Below are 24,281 nucleotides of genomic sequence, written 5' to 3'. Positions count from 1 at the left end.
TCACAGCACAGTCCATTGTCTCTGTAGGGCTCCTTCATTACCTTCAAGAGTGTCCACACATAAGAACAGGCATATGTAATGTTGAAACTGCTTGCTCTCTTTTAAAAAATAGCTAAATAAACTGCTGGTTCTTTTTTCAAAAAAAATATTGGTGGATTGATTTCTCCTCCCCCACCCAGTGGTTTAGAGTTTTCAACTCTTTTCAACCCTGGAGATTACATTTTGATTACACAACCTTCTGCAGGTCAACTTATTTCATTTTGCTCCACCCCTTTTAGAGGAAATAAATGTGCGGCCCAAGCCTCCTTTTGCCATTGGGTTACTTTGGAATCAGAAGATAAGGAGCTCCACACTACGCTGAAGCCCCAAAGTGCCAACCTTCTCAACAGCAGAAGTCGGAGGAAGAAATGATGGACCTTCTGCCATTCTCCATGGAGACGTGGGCTCTTCTCGCCCTCTTCATAGGCCTACTGATGCTGTAAGTAAATTCTGGCATTATCATTCAATCCCTCGGGGCATCATCTGTGCAAAACTGGGAATTTCAGCCTTGGCCAACCATGATCCATAGTCTTGGAGGTCCTGTGGGCAAGACCTCTCTCGACCTCCCTCCCTTGTGAGTCCACCTCCTCACTGCCTTTAACAGCAGGTGCCATTTCTCATGCTCTTCATTGCTCCCGCATGATTCCCAACCAAATAACCAGGCACATCTGCAGAATCCTGGGAACAGTAGTTTAAGAATGTCAGAAGAACCCTCTAGTCCAGCATCCTTGTTGGTGGCTAACCAGATGCCCATTATGGGAATCACGCAGACAGGATTTGAGGGGTGGGGGAACCGCTCTCGCACTCCTGTGGTTTCCAGCAACTGCAATTCAGCTTAAGCATGGTGGGAATTGCAGCTTTGTAAGGTCTGCATCCCTAACACACCACAGTTCCCAGGACTCTTCATGATGTGGCGTAAGTGTGCTCTCAATGCATGGTGCAGTTGTGAGCAGCTGGGCATCTACTGACCCTCATGGGCAGGTAAAACAAACAAGCAGGTTTGCTGTTGAAGTACCAACAGCAGGGATCATTCTGTTAGTAACCTAAGGGTTAATTGTTAGAGGTGGGAGGTGGAGGTGTTGCCTAGCAAGCTGTCAGAATGGCAGGATACTGGCTGAGGCCACTCGTGCTCTGATTGGCTGTGTAATTCTGAGGGAGTTTCCCCCGTATGCTTAGCTGAACATCTTCCTACCATGGACAGGTCCTGTAAAATAATAATAATAATAATAATAATAAAATAATAATAATAATAATAAATAATAATAATAAAAAACCCACTCTGTTTATTTTATATGCTGCTTTTCTTCCATTTACCCCAGTAAAGTACAATCAGCTTCTTTTCTCTCTCGACTCCACCTCCATTATTCAAGTGACTCTGCTAACATACTAGAGGTGACATGCAGTCACCAGGACTAGAAACTTGAGAAATTTCACCTTTGTGAATTTTACTATGGAACAATATGATCTGCATCTCCCCGACTAATGTGCAGTTCAGAACTTCCTTTTACACTTCTCAAATGTTCTGAAGCAGTCCTTAGCTACGAAAGCAGAGCAAAATGCATTTTAAAATGTGCATTTTGAGAGAAAATACATTTTGGGCTATTTATGTGTTGAACCGCAGCTAGCTGAGGCTGATAGGAGTTGCGGCCCCAAACATTTGGAGGTGATGTACGTTGGTGTTTTTTTCCTCTCTCTATCTCGTTAGCTTTGCAAAACAAAGGTATTAATGAATGTTTACTTACCTGTGTGTTTCCTCCCGAGACAAATGGCGTATAAGTTGTGTTCTGTATTCATAATTTAAAAAGAAACTAAACATGTGGGGTTTCTTTTGTAGAGTAAATACATAAATGTGCATTGTGGGAGAGAGAAATGATTCAAGGTTTACATTTAAATGCAAATTCTTGTGCAGAGTTTCTTTCAAAAATAACAGATTAGCGGGTGCAGTGGCAAGGTTTTTTTTGGGGGGGTCTGCCCTGCACCCCCTAGGCAAGACTGCCACCCCTTCAGCAGTGCCAAAGTAAAATCCAGCTGCCAGTCTACTTGGAAGGGGGTGGGGGGGGCACCATCTTGTTTTTGGCCTCAGGCAGCTAAATATCTGTGCCTGGCCCTGCGTGAATGAACTCTCACACGCAGGCGACATGGGCCACATTCTCCCCAGACATTTAAAACTCTGTGACACCAATTTAAACAGCCATGGCTTCCCCTGAAGAATCCTGGGAGCTGCAGTTTGTTGAGGGTGCTGAGAGTTGTTAGGAGACCCCCTTATTCCCATTGCAGAGCTATAATTTCCAAAGTGAAGGAGGGTTGATTGCTAAACCACTCTGGGATTGACAGTTCTGTGAGGGGAATAGGGTCTCAGCACCCGTAACATACCACAACTCCCAGAATTACTTGGGGAAAGCCATGGCTGCTTACAGCGGTGTCACAGAGCTTTAAATGTAAGGTGCAAATGTGTCCTAAAAGAACAAGAAAAAGTGGTACGTGGTTGCCCAGGAGCATGAGCAAAAATTCGGAGCGATTCCCTTAAAAATAGGGTTGCCAGACTCACTAGAGGACAGGACTTCTGTGCCCAGGGCAGTCTCGAGCAGGTCACGCGCCCTGGCGCTGAGGGGCGGAGATCGCTCCGGCGTCCCCACCCTCGCAGGGTGCAGCATGGCTTCCGCGTGGCAAAGCTGCGTGGCGCCCTGCCTAATGGCCCAGTGCCCTGCCGCCCCGCGCCACCGGGACTCTACCTAGAGCCGGCCCTGTCTGTGCCTTTAATTGCCCTGCTCTCTTTTGAGTCTGGAAACCTTAAAGAGGAACCAGCAGACCCTTTGCTTGGAAATTAAACAAAGAATCTGCTGGTTTGTCTTTAAGGTTTCCAGCCTCAAAAGAGAGCAGGGCAATTAAAGGCGCAGAAGTCCTGTCTTCTATTGAGTCTGGCAACCCTACTTAAAAAAAGAAACTGTTGGTTTTTTTTTTTAAAAAAAGCAACTTAAAAACAAGAAAAAACAAAATTCTGAAGTGAAAAACTTCCTTGAAGAAAACCCAGTTCAGGCTGTAACTTCCAGCTCCGCTTTGATTCCTCAGCAATAAATATGTGTAAGCAGCCTTTTTCTCCAAAGCTTCCTCCTCCTCCTCCTCTGTTTTTCTGCCTCTTCGCCTTGAGCTGGCAATGAGCTATGAGCCCAGAGAGAGAAGCTTTGCTTTTTTTTTAAAGGGGGAAATATATATTTTATTTTATTTTGCTAAAGCCTTTAAGGACCCTTTTCCGCTGGGGCACCTTTTCCCTTTATGAAATGATTGCTTTTACCTCAGGGTTATCTCTCTCTGAAGATTTCTGCCGAAGCAGCAGGCACCCAGCCTTTTATCAACGGGGGCGCTTATTAAACAGCCTTACAAAGTAGTGATTGCCAGAGTCGGGAAGGGCAGGATCCACCCCCCTCCTCCTTCCCAGAGTAAATGCTTAATTCCTGAGTTAACATTAACAACTTGAGCGCCTCCGGGAAGGGTTTTGAAGATCTATCATCCGAACATTGTGTTCTATTTATTAAGGGATGGGGAGAGAGCGGCCGTTTTTAACAGCTAAGCTAATTTCATTTAAACAGAACATAACTTTCTTTCTTTTTATCAGCAGCAACCAGAAGTCTGGTTTTGTCTTCCACCTCGGCGGCACAATGGCCTCCTTCCAAAATGGAGGCCGTCATGCGTTACCCTCTCCGCCTGCTCTGCTGCGCTGTCTGTCGCTCTGAATCATTAGCAGAGAGCAAAAATGGCAAATAAGTCAGGCTAAGGCCACATTCCCTCCAGATATTTAAAGCACCATGATACCACTTTAAGCATTCATGGTTTCCCCCAAGGAATTCTGGGAGCTGTAGTTTGTTAAGGGTGCAGATGTTTGTTAGGAGGCCGTATTCCACCTCACAGAACTACATTTCCCAGAGTGGTTTATCAGTCAATCCCACTTTCCACAAAACCGGGAATTGTAGCTTCCTAACAACTTGCCACTCCCTCAACAAACTACAGTTCCCAGAATTCTTTGCAGGGAAGCCACGACTGTTTCACGTAGTGCCATAGGGCTTTAAATGTGTGGCATGAATGTCTTCTTCCATGATTCTCAAAAGCAAGGCCACATTCACCCTTGACCAACCTTGGAGGGGGGCACATGACAACAAGGGGGGCGGGCTCCCCACACTCTCACAGGACACAATCGGGCATTTACCTGGTGGTCATAGCTGCCAAGTTATCCCCCCTTTTAAGGGAAATTTCCTTATGCTGAATAGGCTTCCTCGTGAGAAAAGGGAAAACTTGGCAGCTATGCTGGTGGTATTGCAACCAATCTGTCAATAACCCTTTATTTCCTCACTGACTTCTTACCTCTGTCAATAAATCTTTCTACGTGGCCCACTCTCCTTTCATATTTAACTTTTTTTACTGCTATTGCTTCAATTGAAGAGAGCCAACATGGAGTTTTACGTTCTAATAAATTTTTATCTCTATTCCACAACCTCATAAATGGATTTTCTTATTGTGTGATTCAGGAATCCTTTATGCACTTTCATTTTTTCATACCATAAATATGGGTGCCATCCATATCGATTGCCATAACCTTCCAAATCCAATAAATCTGTATTCTCTAACAAAATCCAATCCCTCAACCAAAATAGACAGGACACTTCATAATATAGTCTCAAATCTGGCACAGAGAAATCAGACAGACATACTGTTTGCTGGCTGAGGGTTATGGGAGTTGGAGTCCAGAATATCTAGAGGCAGGGTTGCCATACATCCGGAATTTTGCGGGCACAACTGGAATTCAGCAGTCGGAAGCAGTGTCCTGGCATAACTCACTGAAATGTCTGGGGAAATCTGGATGTATGTGGAAGAACCTGGCAGGGCGAGTCAGCTCTTGGCTGGATAGAAAACATTAACAATGCAGATGTCAAGCACAGTTGCTCAGAACAGCCAGCGCTGCCCCAACATTAGATTTGTGCACAATGGTAGAACTTGCAGCAGCCAAAAACAGTAAACCTGAGCGGTTAAGAGGCTTAACGATTCCTTCTTCCAAAGTCCTATCCGTATCAGTGATCATAATTATTTTATCAAGCTTTAGAAATTTTGAGGAAAGGGCTTGGCTCAGTAGTAGAGTACATCCTTTACGTGTGGGAATGGTCCGAGGTTCTTGAGGTAAACATGCCGTCACATTTCCAGGGCAGATATAAAAGGCTCCCCGGAAAACTGATGCCATTGCGTACAATAGTGAGCAAAAGGAAGCGGTGGCCTGATGGTGATGGAAGGTAGTTTCCTAAGTTCTTAAGAAATTTGCAGATCCAGAATGCGGGGGGTGGGGAGCAGACCAGAGGAACAGATTTGCACTGGGGTGTTGTTTCAGGGATTTTGTTGGGAGAGGGGTTGTTGATGATGTTCATTTTTTGTATCTTTATTTTTATATCTTTTTAGATTTATGTGGAAAAGGTTCAATTTGGTTGTTTACTTTTTGATGAGTTTCATTTATTGTTTGACTACTTTTGTTATGTTTTGTTATGAATACTCTTGCACAGACACACAAAGACACACACTGCCAATTCATGCTGCAGTTAAAGGTAAAGGGACCCCTGACCGTTAGGTCCAGTCATGACCGACTCTGGGGTTGCGGCGCTCATCTTGCATTATTGGCCGAAGGAGCCGGCATATAGCTTCCAGGTCATGTGGCCAGCATGACAAAGCCGCTTCTGGCAAACCAGAGCAGCGCACGGAAACACCGTTTACCTTCCCGCTGTAGCAGTACCTGTTTATCTACTTGCACTTTGTGCTTTTGAACTGCTAGGTTGGCAGGAGCAGGGACCAAGTAATGGGAGCTCACCCCGTTGCAGGGATTTGAACCACCAACCTTCTGATTGGCAAGCTCTAGGCTCTGTGGTTTAAACCACAACACCACCTGCATGCAGTTATTAAGTGATATATTTGCATGTCTTAAGCTCAGGGGGGGGGCTGCATCTGCATTAACCTGTCAGGAATTGGACTAAAGTTTTCATCAAACGTGGGTGTCTGAATAGCCTTCAGCACCTGAATAGCCTCATGCACCTGCCCTGTTACTACGATCATCGATGCTGCAAAGCAACACTCCACTCTTCCTTTTGTTCTTACCAAAGCATAATGGATCCCCCCTCATTGCTTTTCAGATATGGCATTTGGCCCTATGGCGTCTTCAAGAAACTGGGCATCCCAGGACCACAGCCAATCCCTTTCTTGGGCACAGCCCTCGCCTATCGCAAAGTAAGCTCACAAAGGAAGCTTCATAAGCCGAGGGCATTGAGGCATATGGTTGGCTTCTAGGGCTTCCCATGTGATCCCCATTCCCCTTTTGCACACCAGAGGAGCAGATCAGAATTGTAGAGGTGGAAAAGGACCCCGAGGGTCATCTAGTCCACCCACTGCAATGCAGGAATCTCAACAGGATCACACATGACAGACAGTCTGCATATGATTTTGTCTCGCTGCAGGTGAGCAGCCACTTAAAGATTGGCATTATTTGCAGAATGTCTGGAAAACGTAATGCTACGCCATGGTTTGTTAAATAAATTACAAGCCATCTCACAGATAAGCAAAGGGTCTTATTTCTCCCAATCTTGGTTTTGTTTTCCAGCTGCTCTTGCCTCAGGCCTCTGTAGCATAGCGAGCATCGGGGTGGGGTGGACAAACAAGCATAGTTGTCCTGCTGGGATGGGACAAAGCACACTTTGGCTACACAAATTATGGCTTTGCATCATGGGGGAACCAGGCTTATGCTGAATTTAACTCTGTATTAAAACATCCATTACAGGGAGTAACGGAGTTTGACAAAAAATGCTTTGAAAAATATGGGAGAATGTGGGGGTGAGTATGGTTTTTCTTCTTCTTTACTTAAGCTGGGAACTTCAGTCAACTTGTAGAGTGATTGGTTAACATTTGGAAGGGAAACATTTTGGTGGTGAAGCTACAGACTGAAGGCCCATTTGTTTATCACTGAATTGCTGAAATGCAATCACATTAGAAACCAGGTGAAGGTACACTTGCCTTGTTCCTGCCACCTGTGTGCATAGCTGCCAAGTTATCCCTTTTTTTAAGGGATTTTCCCTTATGCTGAATAGGCTTCCTCGCGAGAAAAGAGAAAACTTGGCAGCTATGCCTGTGTGGTGAATTAATTGTGGCAGATCAAGATTAGCCACCCCTGGATTAATGGAGAAAATGGGTCCCTTAAACATTCCAGCTCTAAAAAGCACGCTCTGTTTGTATTTTGTAAAGATTTTTTTTATTGGAAAGCAAAAAACCCCAAACAAATCCCAAGAACACCCCTCCTCCTTCCTTTTAGTTTTACCCAACATTGAAAGCATAGCTCAGCTCCAATCAATAAAGTGTTCATACAGTAGAGAGAGTCTGAAAGTTGCTGGTGTCAATATAAAGGAAAATGTTTAAGTGTGTGTTCATATTTACCGCTGTGCCGAAGCACTCCTTTTCCCAACTGCAAAGCACTTACTGACTGGTGGAGCCAACTTTGCAGAGGTGGCATACAAATACAGTGGTCCCTTGGTTCTCAAACTTAATCTGTTCTGCAAGTCCATTCCAAAACCAAAGCGTTCCAAAACCAAGGTGCGCTTTCCCATATAGAAAGCAATGCAAAACGGATTAATCCGTTCCAGACTTTTAAAAACAACCCCTAAAACAGCAATTTAACACAAATTTTACTATCTAATGAGACCATTGATCCAAAAAAGGAAAGCAATAAACAATGTACTGCAGTTAAACAATCAATCAGTAGCTGAACTGGGTTCTACACAGTCACAAAAGAAAAAAGAGCCACAAAAATACAAACACGAAATCAAAAACAGACAGACCTCAGCATAACACTCAACATGGAAGTGTGGCACTTGAAACGGAGCACGTTTGGCTTCCGAAAAAGTTCACAAACCGGAACACTTATTTCTGGGTTTGCAGTGTTAGGGTTCCAAGTTGGGTTCTCAAGGTGCTTGAGAACCAAGGTACCACTGTAAAAGGATTGATTGATAGACCGATTGCAAAGCTACTTATTCTGGGGTTGTGGTTTGAGGGATCAAGTGGTTTCAAAAGATGGCAGAAGTTGAACATCCATGCCTTAAAACCAGCCAGGAAGCACATGGTCCTGTGCAGTCCTGCTGGGGCAGCCCATAATTTCCCATCTCTCCAGGGATGGCACAGCTTACTCAGAGGAGTGTTTGTCCTAGGTTTTATGACGGCCGGTGGCCTGTGTTGGCTGTTACTGATCCAGCCATAATCAAAGTTGTCCTGGTGAAAGAGTGCTACTCCGTCTTCACCAATCGCCGGGTAAGTCCCCCTTTTCAGTCACATTCTGAAGGGGCCCTTCATGTCACAGGAAACAAAGCTAAGAGGCAACTGTAAGAGGGACCTGAAACAAAAGGCTGCCGTGTTATCGCCTACAGCCTTGAGCATTTTGTTGCTATATTGGCTCACAGTTCCTTGTCGGGGGCCATTTGATGGGTTTAAATATATGTTTATTTTAATATACAAATGCCCACATTTCTGCATACCTAGGGAGAGTGCCCTTCCCCTAAAAAATGCACAGAAAGAAACTACAACCTAATTTTGGGGTGGTTATGTTTTGTTTCTAGGGATGTAGATCCACGATAGAGCCTCTGCCTTGCATGCAGAAGGTTCTGTGTTTAATCAAAGGATCATAGGATCCTAGAGTTGGAAGAGACCCTGCAATGTCCAACTCTCTGCAATGCAGGAATCTCAATGAGATCATACATGACAGGTGGCCATCCAACCTCTGCTTAAAAACCTCCAAGGAAGGAGAGTCCTCCACAACCTCCTGAGGGAGACCATTCCAATGTTGAAGAGCCCTTACTATCACAATATTTTTCCTAATGTTGAGTCGGAATCTCCTTTCTTGGTTTGAGTTCTACACTCCAGAGCAGCAGAAAACAAGTTGGCACCATCTTCCATGTGATAGCCCTTCAGATATTTGAAGAAGCTATCAAATCTCCTTCTTTGGAGTCTCCTTCTTTGGAGGTCTTTAAGCAGAGGCTTGACAGACATATGTCAAGAATGCTTTGATGGCGTTTCCTGCTTGGCAGGGGGTTGGACTGGATGGCCCTTGTGGTCTCTTCCAACTCTATGATTCTATGAAATCCTCCTTACCAATTCCCTCAACTATTCTTCATAAAGTCTTGTTTCCAAATCAATGATCCTCTCTCTTTCTCTCCTTTTTTAAAAAAAACCTCCTGACAGATGTTTGGTCCAACAGGAAAGTTGAAATCAGCTATTTCAGTAGCTGTAGATGACCAGTGGAAGAGGATTCGCACTGTGCTCTCGCCCACTTTCACCAGTGGGAAGCTTAAGGAGGTAAGAGCTAAGATTGAGCTTGCAATAAATGCCATAGAAGACCTTATACTATTTCCTACAATGCCCAGTCCACGTCCCTGACCAGGAGTGGCATAGCCAGCAAAAACATGTTAAGAAAGAGTTCTGGCCAGTATCTCAGGGGTTATTCTTTCAACAGAGAAACCTAAATAAAAGTGCTGATTTTGACCTTTAGGATACACCCAAAACTGTGTGGAGGACAATGCGAATTGGGATATGTCATCCCTTCAATGTTGAAAGCAGTAAATGCCTCTGAATGCCCGTTGTTTGGAATGACAAGTGAGGAGTGTCGCTGTCGCACTTGGGTCCTGTTTGCAGGGCATGTGGTTGGCCGCTGTGAGAACAGGATGCTGGACTCAGATGAGCCCCTTTTGGCCTGATTCAGCAGCCACACTATTCTTCGGTTTCTGCATCTGGACGAGGAGTCACTGCTCCAGCCCTGCGACCGCCACCCCTTTGCCAACTCCCATTCCCACTCTTCACATCCCACACAGCTCCCCGTCCCCTCACAGTTCCCCATTGTCCCTACATCCCTGCTTTATTCAAACTTCTGCTGTTGTTTAAAACTGCCCTTCTTTTTTGTTGCCCTCCCTTCCCCTGGCCTATATTCATGCAAATCCAGGATTGTGATGGGGGCACTACAAATCCTCCAGTCAGGGCTGGCCCTATGTGCAGGCTGGGTGGCGCAGGGCACTATGGCGCCGGCCCACCAGGAGGGCGCCGCGAGCTGCGCCCACCCGCTGGCCGGCGCCGCGAGCTGCGCCCACCCACTGGCCGGCCAGTCCGCTGCGCAGCTGCACCCACGCCAACCGCGCTGTGCCTGCCCGCCCTCCCACCGCGCAGCAGTGCCTGGGCAAGCCGTACTGCGCCCACCCCCCCACTGTGCTGGGAAACGGGGCGGGAGGGCGCTGGAAGTATCCGGCGCACCACGGCGCCAGGGGCGCTTAAGACGGCCCTGCTTCCAGTGGGGATTGCGTGATGACAACCCTACATTTTAATACATATAGGAAGATATACACTAGGCTGCTTATAAGGTGAACTTGAAGAGATTGGGAGAGTTAGGAAGCAACAAGTCTTCCGGCCAGGGAGGGAGTTTCAGTCTGGTTTCCTTAATGCAGGGCATACTTTTTGTTTTTGGGGTGCCTTTTGATATTATTGCAAGCAGCGGTGGTTGGAGGACAAGGCAGGATATAATTGACCCCCTTTCTTTTCCCTGTGCCCCCTTCTCTCCCCTCCCTACCCCGTTGTCACCACCTAAGATGTTTCCTATCATCAAGCACCACGTGGACAGCCTAGTGAAAAATATTCAAGGCAAAGCAGAGAGGGCGGAGCCTGTGGACATCAAAGAGTGAGTAGCCGCCCGATATGGCAAAGTCATGCGACTCATTCATCACTGCTCTTTGGGAAAACTCACCTTTTGGGGTGATAAATAGGCCTATGTTGAGAATGGTCTGGGGGGAGGGGAAGAGAAGATTTGGTGTGGCTGAGACTGGAGATTGTGGAATAGTCTTGGGAAGGGAGAGATAGTGGCATTCTTGGCTTCCCTTGAGCAGAACAGGTGGAATTCCCTTCCAAGAGAGGTTAGGCTGGCTTGCTCCTTGCTATCCTTCCACTAGCAGGCTAAGACTTCTTTCTTTGGGCTGAAACTTGCAAGCCGCTTGCACAGTACTCAGTATATACTGTACTTAAAGATGCGCTTGACAACCCAGAAGGTCAAGATCTACGCCTGCCCCCTGGAGGGGGCCAGGGAGATCTGGGGATCTGGCAGTCCTAGGCCTGAGACACAGCAAATACCCTCCCATGCAAAAAAATTCGATCCACTTGCTCCAGGCTTTCTTCTTCTTCCTGATCTCTGTCCTGTGTTTTAATTTTTTTTGGTCTGTTTAGGAAATTTGGGGCGTACAGCATGGATGTGGTGACCAGCACTTCCTTTGGGGTGAACACAGATTCCATGAACAACCCCAATGACCCTTTTGTCAGGGAGGCGAGCAAGCTGGTGAAGTTTGACCTGTTTTCCCCAATCTTCGTTTTATTATGTACGTTACTTCGACTGCATATAAATATATATATATCACTTGCAGGGGCGTACCCAGGATCAAAACTAGGGGGGGCAAGGGGGGCCCAAGGCAGAGGAGGGGCGGGGCAAGGGGCGAGGCCAAGGCACAGGAGGGAGATGCCACAAAGTGGGGACGTGGGCGGGGCTACGGAGCCCAGGTGAAACTGACTCTGGTCTAATGACACCAAAAGGGGGGAAATCCAGGGAAATAATAAGGCGGATCAGAGAAAGGTCAGGACAAGCAGCTATAAAAAGGGACATTCTCAATGAGCCTGCTGAGGACCAGCTGTGGTTACGCAAGAGCAAGGACAGGGCATATCCCATACGCACATGGGCACTCATATTATGAATGAACAGCATCCTTCGCCAGCCTGGCACCTTCCACATGCTTTGGACCACAACTGCGCTGCCAGAGGCAGATGGGAGTTGTAGTCCAAAGCACACGGAGGGGAATCAGCTTAGCAAAGCCTGCTGTACAGAAATAAAATGAAGTTTGCCTGCTTTTCCCTTATCCCATCTTTTGTCTTATCCCATTCTGGGCTGCATCAATAGGAGTATAGTATCTAGATCAAGGGAAGTAATACCGTAGTACCACTGTATTCTGCTCTGGTCAGACCTCACCTGGAGTACTGTGATTCTATGAAAAGTATTGAGGGAATGGAGGGGGGGGGGCAAACTGCAAGTTTTAATATTGTTCCATGCCACCCCAATATCCACAACAGTGAGATTCCAGGGGCCCAGGCACTTACCCAGGGTTCATATTTCCACAGTGGAGACAGTGGTGTCTTTATGATGCATTGCTTATTTACACATATTTATAAGAGCCTACCTCCTGCCAACCTAGCAGTTCGAAAGCACATCAAAATGCAAGTAGATAAATAGGAACCACTATAGCGGGAAGGTAAACGGCGTTTCCATGTGCTGCTCTGGTTTGCCAGAAGCGGCTTTGTCATGCTGGCCACATGACCTGGAAGCTATACGCCGGCTCCCTCGGCCAATAATGCGAGATGAGCGCGCAACCCCAGAGTCGGTCACGACTGGACCTAATGGTCAGGGGTCCCTTTACCTTTACTGTACCTTTATAAGAGCCTACAATACAGGCGCTACATAATTATACTTTGTCCATAATAATTTTCACACACCCATCTTAAGAAATCAATCTATGCCTAGGTAAGCCTGTATAGGATAGCAGCCTGAAGCACAGAAACTATCTACAGCCGCTCCTTTCACTTGAACCCCTCACATAAATCCTGTAGAGCTGGCCTGAAAGGGACCCCAGGGTCATCTAGTCCAACCCCCCGGCAATGCAGGAATCCTGCCCACAGCGAGACCGACCCCTTTCATACGTCCGGATTCCTATAAACCTAGCAAGCCGAATACACCAAGGTCCGGACTCTTCTGCCCTGCGAAACGCAACCCAATCGTATGAATGGCGGACAATGTCAGCAAAACAAAAAGGCAAGTTTGAAGACATGGCAAACAGTGACAAAGTTCGTTATGAGAGGGAGATGGAAAGTTATATTCCTCCTAAAGGGGAGAAGAAGTAAAAGGACTCCAATTCCCCCAAAAGTCCACCATCTGCTTTCTTCTTGTTTTGTTCTGAGCATCGCCCCAAAATAAAAAGCAACCACCCAGGTTTTTCTATTGGTGAGACAGCAAAGAAACTAAAAGACACAAAGGATGGGGAAGATATAACGCCATTGCATTATATGATATAAGCCTCAACTGTGAGGCTTAGAAAGTGGGGTCTTGCATGCTGGGATAATGCTGCAGCTGCTTCCTCCTAAGGCTTCGTCTTTGCTCTCTCCTCTCCAACTAGATCTCTTTCCATTCACAAGTCCCCTTCTGGACAAGATGAACATACATATCTTCCCCAGCAGTGCTGTGAACTACTTTGCCAGGGCAATCGGGAATATCAAGCGGGAACGGGAGCAAGCGAAAGGGAAGGTAAAAAATAATAATTCCTCAGTGAGTTAACCTAGATGAGGGGGAAAGAATCATTTTAGATTTTTTAGATGGGGGAGGTGGGGGGGGGAGTGCATTGTTCACTCCTGACACTCTGCAGCAACTTGTTAATTTTCATGTAATCGATTGCAGGGTTTAAGGCGTCTCCTTAAGTGGCACATGCTTTTTTTTTAGCACTGCTGCTTCTGGTCAGCGATGTAAGGAAATACCCCTTTAGAAATATCGAAACTTCCAGCCTCCCCCACCCCCCCAAAAGCTCAACAACTTTGGTCCCCCCCCCCAAGGAAAGCTCAACAATGTTCCAATGACAATGGGTAGATCACTACCAGTTACTTTATACTGGGAGCAGATTGATCCCCAGAGTCCCTTCCAACTCTACGGTTCTATGATTCTGTGGTTGTTTTTGTTCTCAGGGCAGAGTGGATTTCCTACAGCTGATGATCGACTCCCAGAAGTCAGATGTGCAATACGAGAGCAATGGTGTGAGCCACTCCTATAAAGGTAACATGTGCTGTAAAAGGAGTGTCCTAAGTCTGTGCATGTGCAATGGAGGCAGGGGGGGGGAGGGACCCTGACCCTCCCCCCACCCTCGTATGAGAGAGTGTGCCAGTGTAGAGTTGCGGTTCAAGTGTCATACTAGGGCCTGGGAGACCAGGGTTTGAATCCCCACTTGGCCATGAAGCTCACTGGTTGATGTTGGGACACTAACCTGTCTCTCAGTCTCACCTACCTCACAGGGTTATTGTGGTGATTAAATGGGGAGGGGGGGGAGAACCATGTATAACACCTTGAGCTCCTCGGGAAGAAAAAGGCAGGGTATAAACCAAATACAAAATAAATAAATAAATCCAGGCGCACAAACTCTAAACATTGCTTTGCCAATGAAATGGAAAGAGTTTTGCAGCCACACCTGTCCTGTGAGGGAGAAACGAATTTGAGTCTCAGGCTCTGTGTAGCTTTTGCATGTGTTGCCATAAATTTTATTTCAGAATAACAACAACAACTTCCATTCCATCCCAGAGCTTCTGGGCTGATCACATTCTCCTGCACACAGATATGCCCCTGCCCTGAGTTTATTAATCGGGATTGGAATATATATTCTGAAAAGGCAGATTTTGCAACCTTGGCAGGAACCCATGCTTCCTTTGATGTTTTCTATGAACATTAATTAACGGTACTAGGAATTCAGTATGTGATTCCACCCTCCAGCCTTGCCTAGGGATAGGCATAAAAGCAGGTGAGCCCATCCCTTTTTAAGTTATCTTGTTCTCAGTGGCGGACCTACATTTTGGGTGGCCTTAAAGCTTGACGTGTCATGGGGACAGGAATGAAGTCTAGGTAACCACTGTTCTCGTCTTCAGTGGGGTTGTTCCACGACAGATCAGCACTTAGGAAAACAAAAAAAACTACTGCATTTCAGATCGGGATTTAAATTGCTACCGTGTTTCTCATATTATAAGACATGTCTTATATTTATTTTTTCCTCAAAAAAACACACTATGGCTTATTTTCAAGGGATGTCTTATTTTTTTCCTCCTCCTCCTGCTGCGGCCAGCATTGCTGCTGCGCCTATCACTATGTCTTATTTTCAGGGTATGGCTTATATTCCTTGAATGCTTAAAAATCCTGCTATGTCTTATTTTATGGGTATGTCTTAAAATATGAGAAACAGGGTATACTGGGTTACCTCACATGTCAAAGTCACTGGTGTGAATAAATATTTCCTATGCATTATAGTTTTTAGGTTACTGGCAGGATCAAAATAATATAAGTCATTAGTTTCACATACCCTCCAACATTTCTCCGATGAAAATAGAGATGCCCTAAGAAACCGGGATGGCTTCTGTAAATCCAGGACTGTCCCTGGAAAATAGGGATGCTTGGAAAGTCTGGTTTCCTAGTAGATCTGCCCCTGCCTGCGCTCCCGTCCAAACTTTCAACTTTCTCTTTCCTTTCTCTGTACAGCGTTGACCGAGGAAGAGATGTTGGCACAAGCCATTATATTCATATTTGCGGGATATGAAGCCACCAGCAATATCCTTGGCTACATGACGTACGAATTAGCGACCCACCCAGACGTCCAGCGAAAATTGCAGGCTGAGATTGACGCTGTCCTGCCTAATAAGGTATTTAGCAGCTCTCAGGGCCATGCAGTGGAGGAACCGCTTCCGTTAACCGCATCCATTAAGTAGCACCGGCCTGTGGCCTCTTTTACTATTATAAAAGCAGATATAAAGTGGCATTGTATAATACAGGGCCTCTGTGCTAGGGATGCTGGAGGAATTTGGCATCTGTGAATTCTGATGCAAACTCACCTGACTGTGGACTGTTTAGTGCAGATTGTAGCGCAATCTGCCATCCTTGAGGTTTCACGCGACTCCATATTTTGCAATGCGTTTCTTGGCTCAGAAACAAATGGAAAAACAAATGTACCAATATTCATTCATTCATTTCATAAAATCGACTCAAAGTCAAAAGAAAGAATTATGTACCCAAATTTAATTATTTGTTTCATGAAATGAATATGCCACCTGATTGTTTTCTTTTTAATTAAAAAACACACACCCTTAGAAGCAGTTTACAAAAGAAAAAAAAAGTTTAAAGCAACTGTTTAAGGGAAAACATCCAGCCAAGGAGGAGACTTAGGAGGAAGTGGGAGGAACAGATTGTCAGTTCTGGCAACTGCTTTACCAGGGTCCAATCTTGCCCATAGGTTCCTCTGTTTGTATTCTGTTTCCTTGAATAAACTTTACTTCTTCTATCCGAGTTTCTGTGTTGGCCCCAATGTAGACAGTGACCAACTTTTTAAATACAGTATAACTCTCCCATTCCTCTTTCTCCCTCCCTCCAAAAGGCTCCCATCACCTATGATGCCGTCATGCAAATGGAATACCTTGACATGGCAACCAATGAAATCCTCCGGATGTACCCGATTGGTGGGCGAATTGAAAGATTGTGCAAGAAAGACGTGGAGTTGAATGGAATCACCATTCCAAAAGGGATGACGGTTATGATTCCACCAACCGTCTTGCACTACGACCCAGAATACTGGTCGGAACCCGAAGAATTTAGACCGGAAAGGTACTGAATGCAACAACCACCTCTTCCTGCCTCTGTTTGCTTCTAGTTATCAGGGTGTGTGTAAGGCAAAGATTGGGAAGACCCAGAGGGAAATCCCCACTTGGCTATGAAGCTCACTGGGTGATCTGGGACCCACCATGGTCTTCCAGGCTGTCCTATCTTACAGGGTAGTTGTGAGGATAAAGGTGGAAAGGGAAGAGAGCCAGGAGCATTGCCCTGAGCTTCTCGGTAGAAGTGATGGGTATAAATATAATCATTAACCATAAGAGGTTGTGCAAGTTTGGGGAGAGCATAAGGGTTCTTGTTTGTGGCTGTGGAGAGTATTGAGTTACATAAGAACATGATAAGAACATCTACTGGATCAGGCCAGTGGCCCATCTAGTCCAGCATCCTGTTCTCCCAGATGCCCCAATGGGAAACCCACAAGCAGGATTTGAGCACAAGAGCACCCCCCCCGGTGGTTTACAGCAACTGATATAACCTCACATTGGATGAGCTACTTCTCCTTTATCAAGGATGGGGAACATGTGAGCCACCAGGAGAATGCAGGGTGTATTTTCTTAAGCCCCTTCACTGCTCAGATGGTTGCAAATGATGGTGCTACCTCCCTTCTGTCTGCTAACAGATTCAGCAAAGAGAATAAGGAGAGCATCAACCCTTACGTTTACCTGCCATTCGGAGCTGGTCCCAGGAACTGCCTTGGGATGAGGTTTGCTCTCCTTACCCTGAAGGCTGCTGTTGCTAGCCTGATGCAGAACTTCACCTTCAAGCCCTGCAAGGAGACAAAGGTGAGGCACCGACCCTATCGTCAGGCAGAGGGCAGCAATTGCCTTGGCCAGCAGCTGCTGGGAGGCTGGGGAAGGACAGGGAGGGTTGTGCACCTCGCCACCCAGCTGCTGAGCTTGGGTGCAGTGGAGGGGCTGCTGTCCGCATACCGGTGCTGAAGTCAGAGACCTCTGCCAGGCCAGGCGGCTTCATTTGTGGATGGGGGGGGGGGAGGAGCGGAGGGTAGATTTTGCCTCAGGCAGCAAAAAGTCTTGGGCCAGTTCTGGGACCTGGGACTGATCTGTGCTGCTGTCTACAAGGGAAATAGCCAACCTGAATCAGATGCAACTTTTCCAGCTTAGCAGAGACTATGGAAATGTCAACAGGTTGTGCCTCATCTGTAACACAGGTGGTACTGAGTGTTCCAGAAGATGCTGCCATTTCTTCTTAACCCTTTAGTGCTCCTCCCTGACTGAGGGCTTATCCGCACCTCCCTTTGCTCCACGGCTTTCCTTTGGGGGAAACCCAGTATTTAGCACTGAATTGGAACAAAGGCAATCAGATTTTCTGTGGGCTGCTGCTTGTGCTAAAGAGTGGGTTTTCCAGGGGGAAGCAGTGGGGCAAAGGCAAAACCACTCAGATCCTTGCCGTGGGTCAAGCGGAAAACCATAACCATGCGGACTTGTGATTTCTGGGCACGGGAAGTATGTTCGTACGTGGGGATAGAAGCATTTGCTGCCACTCACTGTTAGTTATCTATGCCTCCCTTTCATCCTTTTGGTGCATCCCAATGAGGCAAAGCCAGATGTGGAAGGTTCTTTTCAACTGCACATCTGATGCAGAGACAGATGTACCTCTGGTGTTCCTATGTTGGGGGGGCGCACAAGTCAAGTGTGGGTGGAGCTGAAACCAGTGGCGGGCAAAGCCACAACCAAAAGTGGGTCATGTTGCCTTCTTTCCCTCCCCCTCTTTGCCAGGAAGGGAACCCTTTCCAGATGTCAAAACCGATCCCGATCATTTGCAAAGCTGGCTTAAAAAAAAAAAAGAGCCAAGGGCTGTGCACAGAATGGAGAGGGCCATAGGCTGCCATTTTCTGATCATATGCTGTCCCACATACTGCTCAACTACACAAACATGCCTATTAATTGGTCCTGGGCAGAAGCCCTCATAGCGCCAATGGTGTCTGAATAGGTTTGCCAATGCACAGTGTTCATTTCACATGGGCTGGGATTGTTAGGATCTTCTGACTATGGGGAAAAACACGTTATTCCTTCTAGACTATTGCAGACTTGTGATGGGCCGTAAACATGCAGTGGAAGAAAGTTGAAGAGTTTGCGATATCTCTGAGTCCATGCCTCTTCACCATTCTTATGATCTCTGCTGCACCTCCTTTTTCAAAACCCTTCTGTTCTCTGGCCTCTAAATCCAGTTTCTCCCTCTCATGTTCCAGATCCCAATGGAATTGACCTCAGTAGGACTGACAAAGCCCAAATACCCCATCATCTTGCAAGCCGTCTCCAGAGCCAGCTCTGCACAGTAGTGGTGTTTTTCCAGCAGAATCTCATTACTTCAGCAATGCTGAGAGATCTGTGGCTAGCGTATCGATCCTTTGGACCATTCTTCTGGTGAAATGTGTTTTGGCCTTTATTTGCACAAACTCTTCCATTCCTTGCCATGTGATGACTTGGACATCTCAAATTTTCATACTTCACAATTTTCCATTGTGCATCCATGAGCACGTGGCTGAGGTTGCATCAATGGAAGCCTTGCAACTTAGCAGTGACAAAGTGACAAAGGTTTTCACCTCTGAAAGCAGCAGTTTCCTGAATAAGTTCTGCTGGCCCTCGCACGTCTAGCTGCCTATGGCCATGTGGCCAGTTCAGAAAGTGTGGCTGTGATTGCTGGTGTGACTGGTCCAGGGAGCAAATTCATTCACTCTTAATCAGCTGTGTTTGCTTCAGTTATACCAGGATGCAGGGAAATCAAATATGTTACGTGGGTCCTTGACTTCCTGGGATTGCTTTATGAAGGAAAAAGTCCTAAATAAGAACCAAAAAATGTGGTACAGTATTGAAGAAGCAGCTGTGGAAAAGGCAGTAACAAGATGCAAAAATACTCCTAGGGATCAGGGCCTGCTGTTATTTTGAGTGATTTCCACCAAAACTGGAATCAATAAACATTCAGTGTGTGTGTGTGTTTTCAGAAATAACAATGTAACAAAAATAAACAATATAACAAAAATAAAGAGTAAAGCAACAACACCAGCTATGTGGAGCATTTACTATAGGTGTCATAAAATGGGCAGACATAGAATCATGGAATCCTAGAGTTGGAAGGAACCCTAAGGGTCATCTAGTTCAACCTCCTGCAACGCAGGAATCTCAACTAAAGCATCCAAGACAGATGGCCATCCAACCTCTGCTTAAAAACCTCCAAGGAAGGAGAGTTTGCTACCTTCCGAAGGAGACCATTCCAGCTCTCACTGTCAGAAAGTTCTTCCTTTAGTTGGCATTTCCTTTCTTGTAACTTGAACTTTCTTGTAACTTCTTGGGCTTGCTGATCTGAAGGTTGGCGGTTAGAATCCCCATGACAGGGTGAGCTCCCTTTGCTCTGTCACAGCTCCTGCCAACCTAGCAGATCAAAAGCACACCAGTGCAAGTCGATAAATAGGTACTCCTGCAGTGGGAAGGCAAACGGCATTTCCATGCGCTCTGGCTCTCGTCACGGTCCTCTGTGCGCCAGTAGCGGTTAAGTCATGCTGGCCACATGACCTGGAAAACTGTCTCTGGACAAACACCGGCTCCCTCGGCCTGAAAGTGAAATGAGCGCCGCAACCCCATAGTTGCCTTTGACTGGACTTAACTGTTCAGGGGTCCTTTACCTTTACCTACGCAGTGTGATTTCTTCTCTAAAGCATGCAAACATAAACCCTCGAGCATCAAAATGGCCTCACATCGTAGCTCCTCTTAGAGCCCTCCTATAAAGGGTTAACTGCTCAGACAAGGCAACAGTCCCACCCCCTCTCAAACTATCCTTCCATCAATCATGCACAGCTATATTTCATATCACTAGTCATGCATGCACACACAGAGTGAGAATTTGTGAGTGATTTGGTTCTGAATGTGTGCATTGGCAGAGAGAAGTGGGGCTGCAGAATACAATTTGTGAAACGCTCGTCCTCACCCTGCTGCTGTTCTTATTTCATGACTAACATTACTTACATATGAGTTTGGGGTGCAATTCCATTACAGGCACCCCAATACAAATACTCTCCATCAGCTTATTTATTGTCGCATAAGAAAGGGAGCCCCAAGCCATGCCAAAAAGTGGCCTAGGGGCCTGAGGGAGCTCAGTCAGTAGAATATGAGATTCTAAATCCCAGGGTTGTGGGTTCGAGTCCCAAGTTGGGTGAAAGATTCCTGCATTGCAGAGGGTTGGACTAGATGACCCTCATGGTCCCTTCCAACTCTACAATTCTATGATTCTAAGTTTTTGTGTGTGTGTGAAAGAGAGCGAGAGAGCGAGAGAGAGAGAGAGCTTGCTGGCACACACACACACACACACACACACACACACACACACACACACACACAAAACTAAAGAACAGCAAGAACCTAATACTGGTAATCTAATAACACTTAAAGTGCTTTAATTGTATTAAACATTAATAAAATGTAATTTTATGATACTGAAAAATTGCATGCCTTATGCTTTTCAATTACGTTAGTGCCTTTGCACTCACTTATTACTTGCTGAGCACTTGGGCAGAATATTGCCTGCATGTTTTTCCTTATCTCAACAAAGAAAAACAATAATGGAGATTTGCTTATTTTTTTAAAACACACACAGACCCACATGACATGGGGAAGCTCCTTCATCTCCAAAATTCTGTTCTTCTGGTTGTGCGTAGATTGCACCATGCCAGAGTCCATTCCCCTTTGAGTTGGAAGGGTCAACATTCCTGTGCAGAACCATTGCCAGGCCAAACGTTAAGTATAAAAAGTTGGCCATCTTTCTTATGACAGCAGGAAGGCAAACAGTTGTTTCCGATTCAAAAGAGGCCATCGCCCATTATATGTGGAATATAGCTCTTAGAAAGTGCTTAACTCACCATGGGTGTGTGTGTGTGTGATAAGAGGAATAATAAAGATGGCTTTGACCCTGTAGAGTATCAATTTATATCGTTTATTAACAATGGCACAGTAATCTCCCTTCCGTCTCAGCAACTATGGACAAATTATCTGAGTGCTTTATTCTGAAGTATACCCTGTGGATGTGAGCTTCATCTGTCATGCAGAAGATTTTCCAGATCTGTCTTGAAGCCATGTGGATGACTGATACAAGACTAACATGCTTTATTCTGATGAACATGTGTATCTGATGAAGTGTGCATGCACACGAAAGCTCATACCAAAATAAAAACTTTAAGGTGCTACTGAAGGAATTTTTTTATTTTGCTTCGACTCAGACCAACACGGCTACCTACCTGTATGCTTTATTCTTGTAATTGTTTTTTTAAAAGTTTGTAGGAAGGAAGGAAGGAAGGAAGGAAGGAAGGAAGGAAGGAAGGAAGGAAGGAAGGAAGGAAGGAAGGAAGGAGGAGGGAGGGAGGGAGGGAGGGAGGGAGGGAGGGAGGGATTGGAGCGGTCCCCCTCCAGTGCCCTACTTCTGTCTCCTTGGCTCTTAGCTCCCCCACTAGGTAATCCCATCCCCCCCCAATTGGGAACCATTGACTTACTCCATTCATGCTGAGACTGCACATCTGCTCTAGAGACAGCAAAATAAAAGAAAACCCACTACTGTAACTACAGAACATTTGCAGCAGTGGTGGGGGTGGAGGTGGAAGCATGCATGGATTTTTTAAAATCAGCCTTAAAAGAATTGAGAGAGAGAGAGATCTTGGCATTCGGTAAGCAAAACAGGCACTTCTAAATGGGATATTTAAAATGAATGATTGTTAATCTAGCCATAATACGTCGAGAGTGCCACATACCCAGTACACGGAGTCTTCAGAAACGAAGTCATTAGTGTAACTACATATGCCTGCTCATTCTTTTCAAGATAGGGAAATATGAATAATTCCATGCCAAGGGACAATTACAGCCTGCCATTCCAGCCGCATGAGGCCATATGCATCAAGGGGCAACAAGATAACATTAATAAGTATTCTGCAGAGAAAATTAGATCAATAATGGTTTGGCAGCATAACATCTAATTTGAAAATGATATCCACAATGCCGTGGCAGTGCACAAGAGAGGTGGCTGCCACATATTCTAAACATTTCTCGCTTTTGCCCCCCTCCAGAATTCTCACCTTCATTCCACCTTCTTTTATTTCAGCTTTGGAAAGCATCCAGGCAACAGAGACTCGATCCAAGCTGCACAAAGTTCAGCTGGATTCGTGTCAGAGGAAAGCAGAACGGCTGTTTTGAAAAGCAGCACGTCTGGGCTTTGTCTTTCGATAGTTCTTAACCGGGATGGCTGAATGGAGCCTCCGTAGCATGGAGAAAGTGGAAAGAGAAAAGGTTTTCTCCCTCTCTCATAACTCATGGACATCCAATGAATCACAGAACTGTAGAGTTGGAAGGGACCCTGAGGGACATCTAGTCCAACCCCCTGCAATGCAGGAATCTTTTGCCCAATATGGGGTTCAAACTCACAACCCTGAGATGAAGAGTCTCATGCTCTAACTGACTGAGCTATCCCAGATTGAGGCTGGATGTTGGAAGATTCAGGACAGATAAAAGGAAGGACTTCTTCACATGACACAGAGTTAAACTACGGGACTCACTTCCCCAGGAGACTGATGACCACTAAACTAGATGGCTTAAAAAAAATAAAATCAGACAAATTCATGGAGGAAAACGCTATCAATGGTTACTAGCCATTGGTACTGAGTTGTTTGTAAACAGTTTGTAAACAGGAAGGTAAACAGTGTTTCCGTGCACTCTGGCTTCTGTCACAGTGTCCCATTGAGCCAGAAGTGATTTAGTCATGCTGGCCACATTACCCAGAAAGCTGTCTGTGGACAAACACTGGCTCTCTCGGCCTGAAATCGGAGATGAGCGCCGCACCCCATAGTCACTTGTCACTTTTGACTGGACTTAACCGTCCAGGAGTCCTTTACCTTATCTATATTTACTTACACACACATCCTGCCTTTACAGGTCCACTTCTCTTCCTAATACCCCACGGGACACAGATGCCAAATTTATTTGTCGTTCAAGCTACAACACAGGGGCTGTTATTACCAATTCTTCTAAGCTGCCCTCGATGCTCTCCCCCTCCCCATTTTTTTGGGCTGAATTGCAGGCATTTTTTTAAAAAAAAATTCATTCAAATAAATAAATAAATCTAGCCTTCTCTTATCCTTTTGTATAGACATCTGAAGGAACTTTCTTTTTTAAATACATGTCGCAATAAGTGTGATCATGAAACTTACTGCAATACAGTCCTAACAGTTGATGCAAGAGTTGTGAGGTCAGATGGATAACCCCCGACTGATGCAACATGGAGACATCTAAGGAAATTGCTTCATCTTTTTCTTTTAACAGACAAATGCAAAGACAAACACATTCTGATGAGACATTGTTGTATAACATGGGCTTGTCCTTTAATTTGCATATTTTTCAGTTTTTAGACAGATTGCGCCACACTATTTGCTGGCGTCATGGGCTGGCTGGGGAACCCCCAAAGGAAGAAGGCTCACCTGGGAGGAGGAGGAGGAGGTGTTAGAAGTGGAAGAGGGGACAGGGTTTAGTGAGCAGGAAGAGGTTGCGACAGAGAGCAGTCAAGAATCAGAGGCAGCATGATGGGATACCAGCCCCGCCCAAGACATGATGGAGAACAGCAACAATTGGGAAAAGATAGACTTAATATTTTACAAGGACAGGAAGAAACATCACGGACAGAATTGCCACACACAGGAAGAACAAGGATATCGTTTGAGTGCCTCACTTGTAGTATTATAAATTATTTAATGTGTCAACACGAATAG

General features: G+C 45.7%; 1 protein-coding gene across 1 annotated transcript; it reads left to right on the top strand.

Moving 5' to 3' along the window:
* Positions 1–310: 310 nt before the first annotated feature.
* Positions 311–20,880, top strand: LOC118092845 (cytochrome P450 3A9-like). The gene is made up of 13 exons (XM_035131467.2): positions 311–478; positions 6,201–6,294; positions 6,842–6,894; positions 8,259–8,358; positions 9,286–9,399; positions 10,677–10,765; positions 11,305–11,453; positions 13,293–13,420; positions 13,852–13,939; positions 15,404–15,564; positions 16,293–16,519; positions 17,145–17,307; positions 18,735–20,880. The coding sequence occupies exons 1-13, from the start codon at positions 408–410 to the stop codon at positions 18,822–18,824; spliced, it is 1,527 nt and encodes a 508-aa protein (XP_034987358.2). The 5' UTR covers positions 311–407; the 3' UTR covers positions 18,825–20,880.
* The last annotated feature ends 3,401 nt before the right edge of the window (positions 20,881–24,281 follow it).

Source organism: Zootoca vivipara, chromosome 14 (genome assembly GCF_963506605.1).
Source record: "Zootoca vivipara chromosome 14, rZooViv1.1, whole genome shotgun sequence".
NCBI lineage: Eukaryota > Metazoa > Chordata > Lepidosauria > Squamata > Lacertidae > Zootoca > Zootoca vivipara.
The sequence above is the reverse complement of the archived record's forward strand: the minus strand, read 5'-3'. Positions and strand labels throughout refer to the sequence as shown.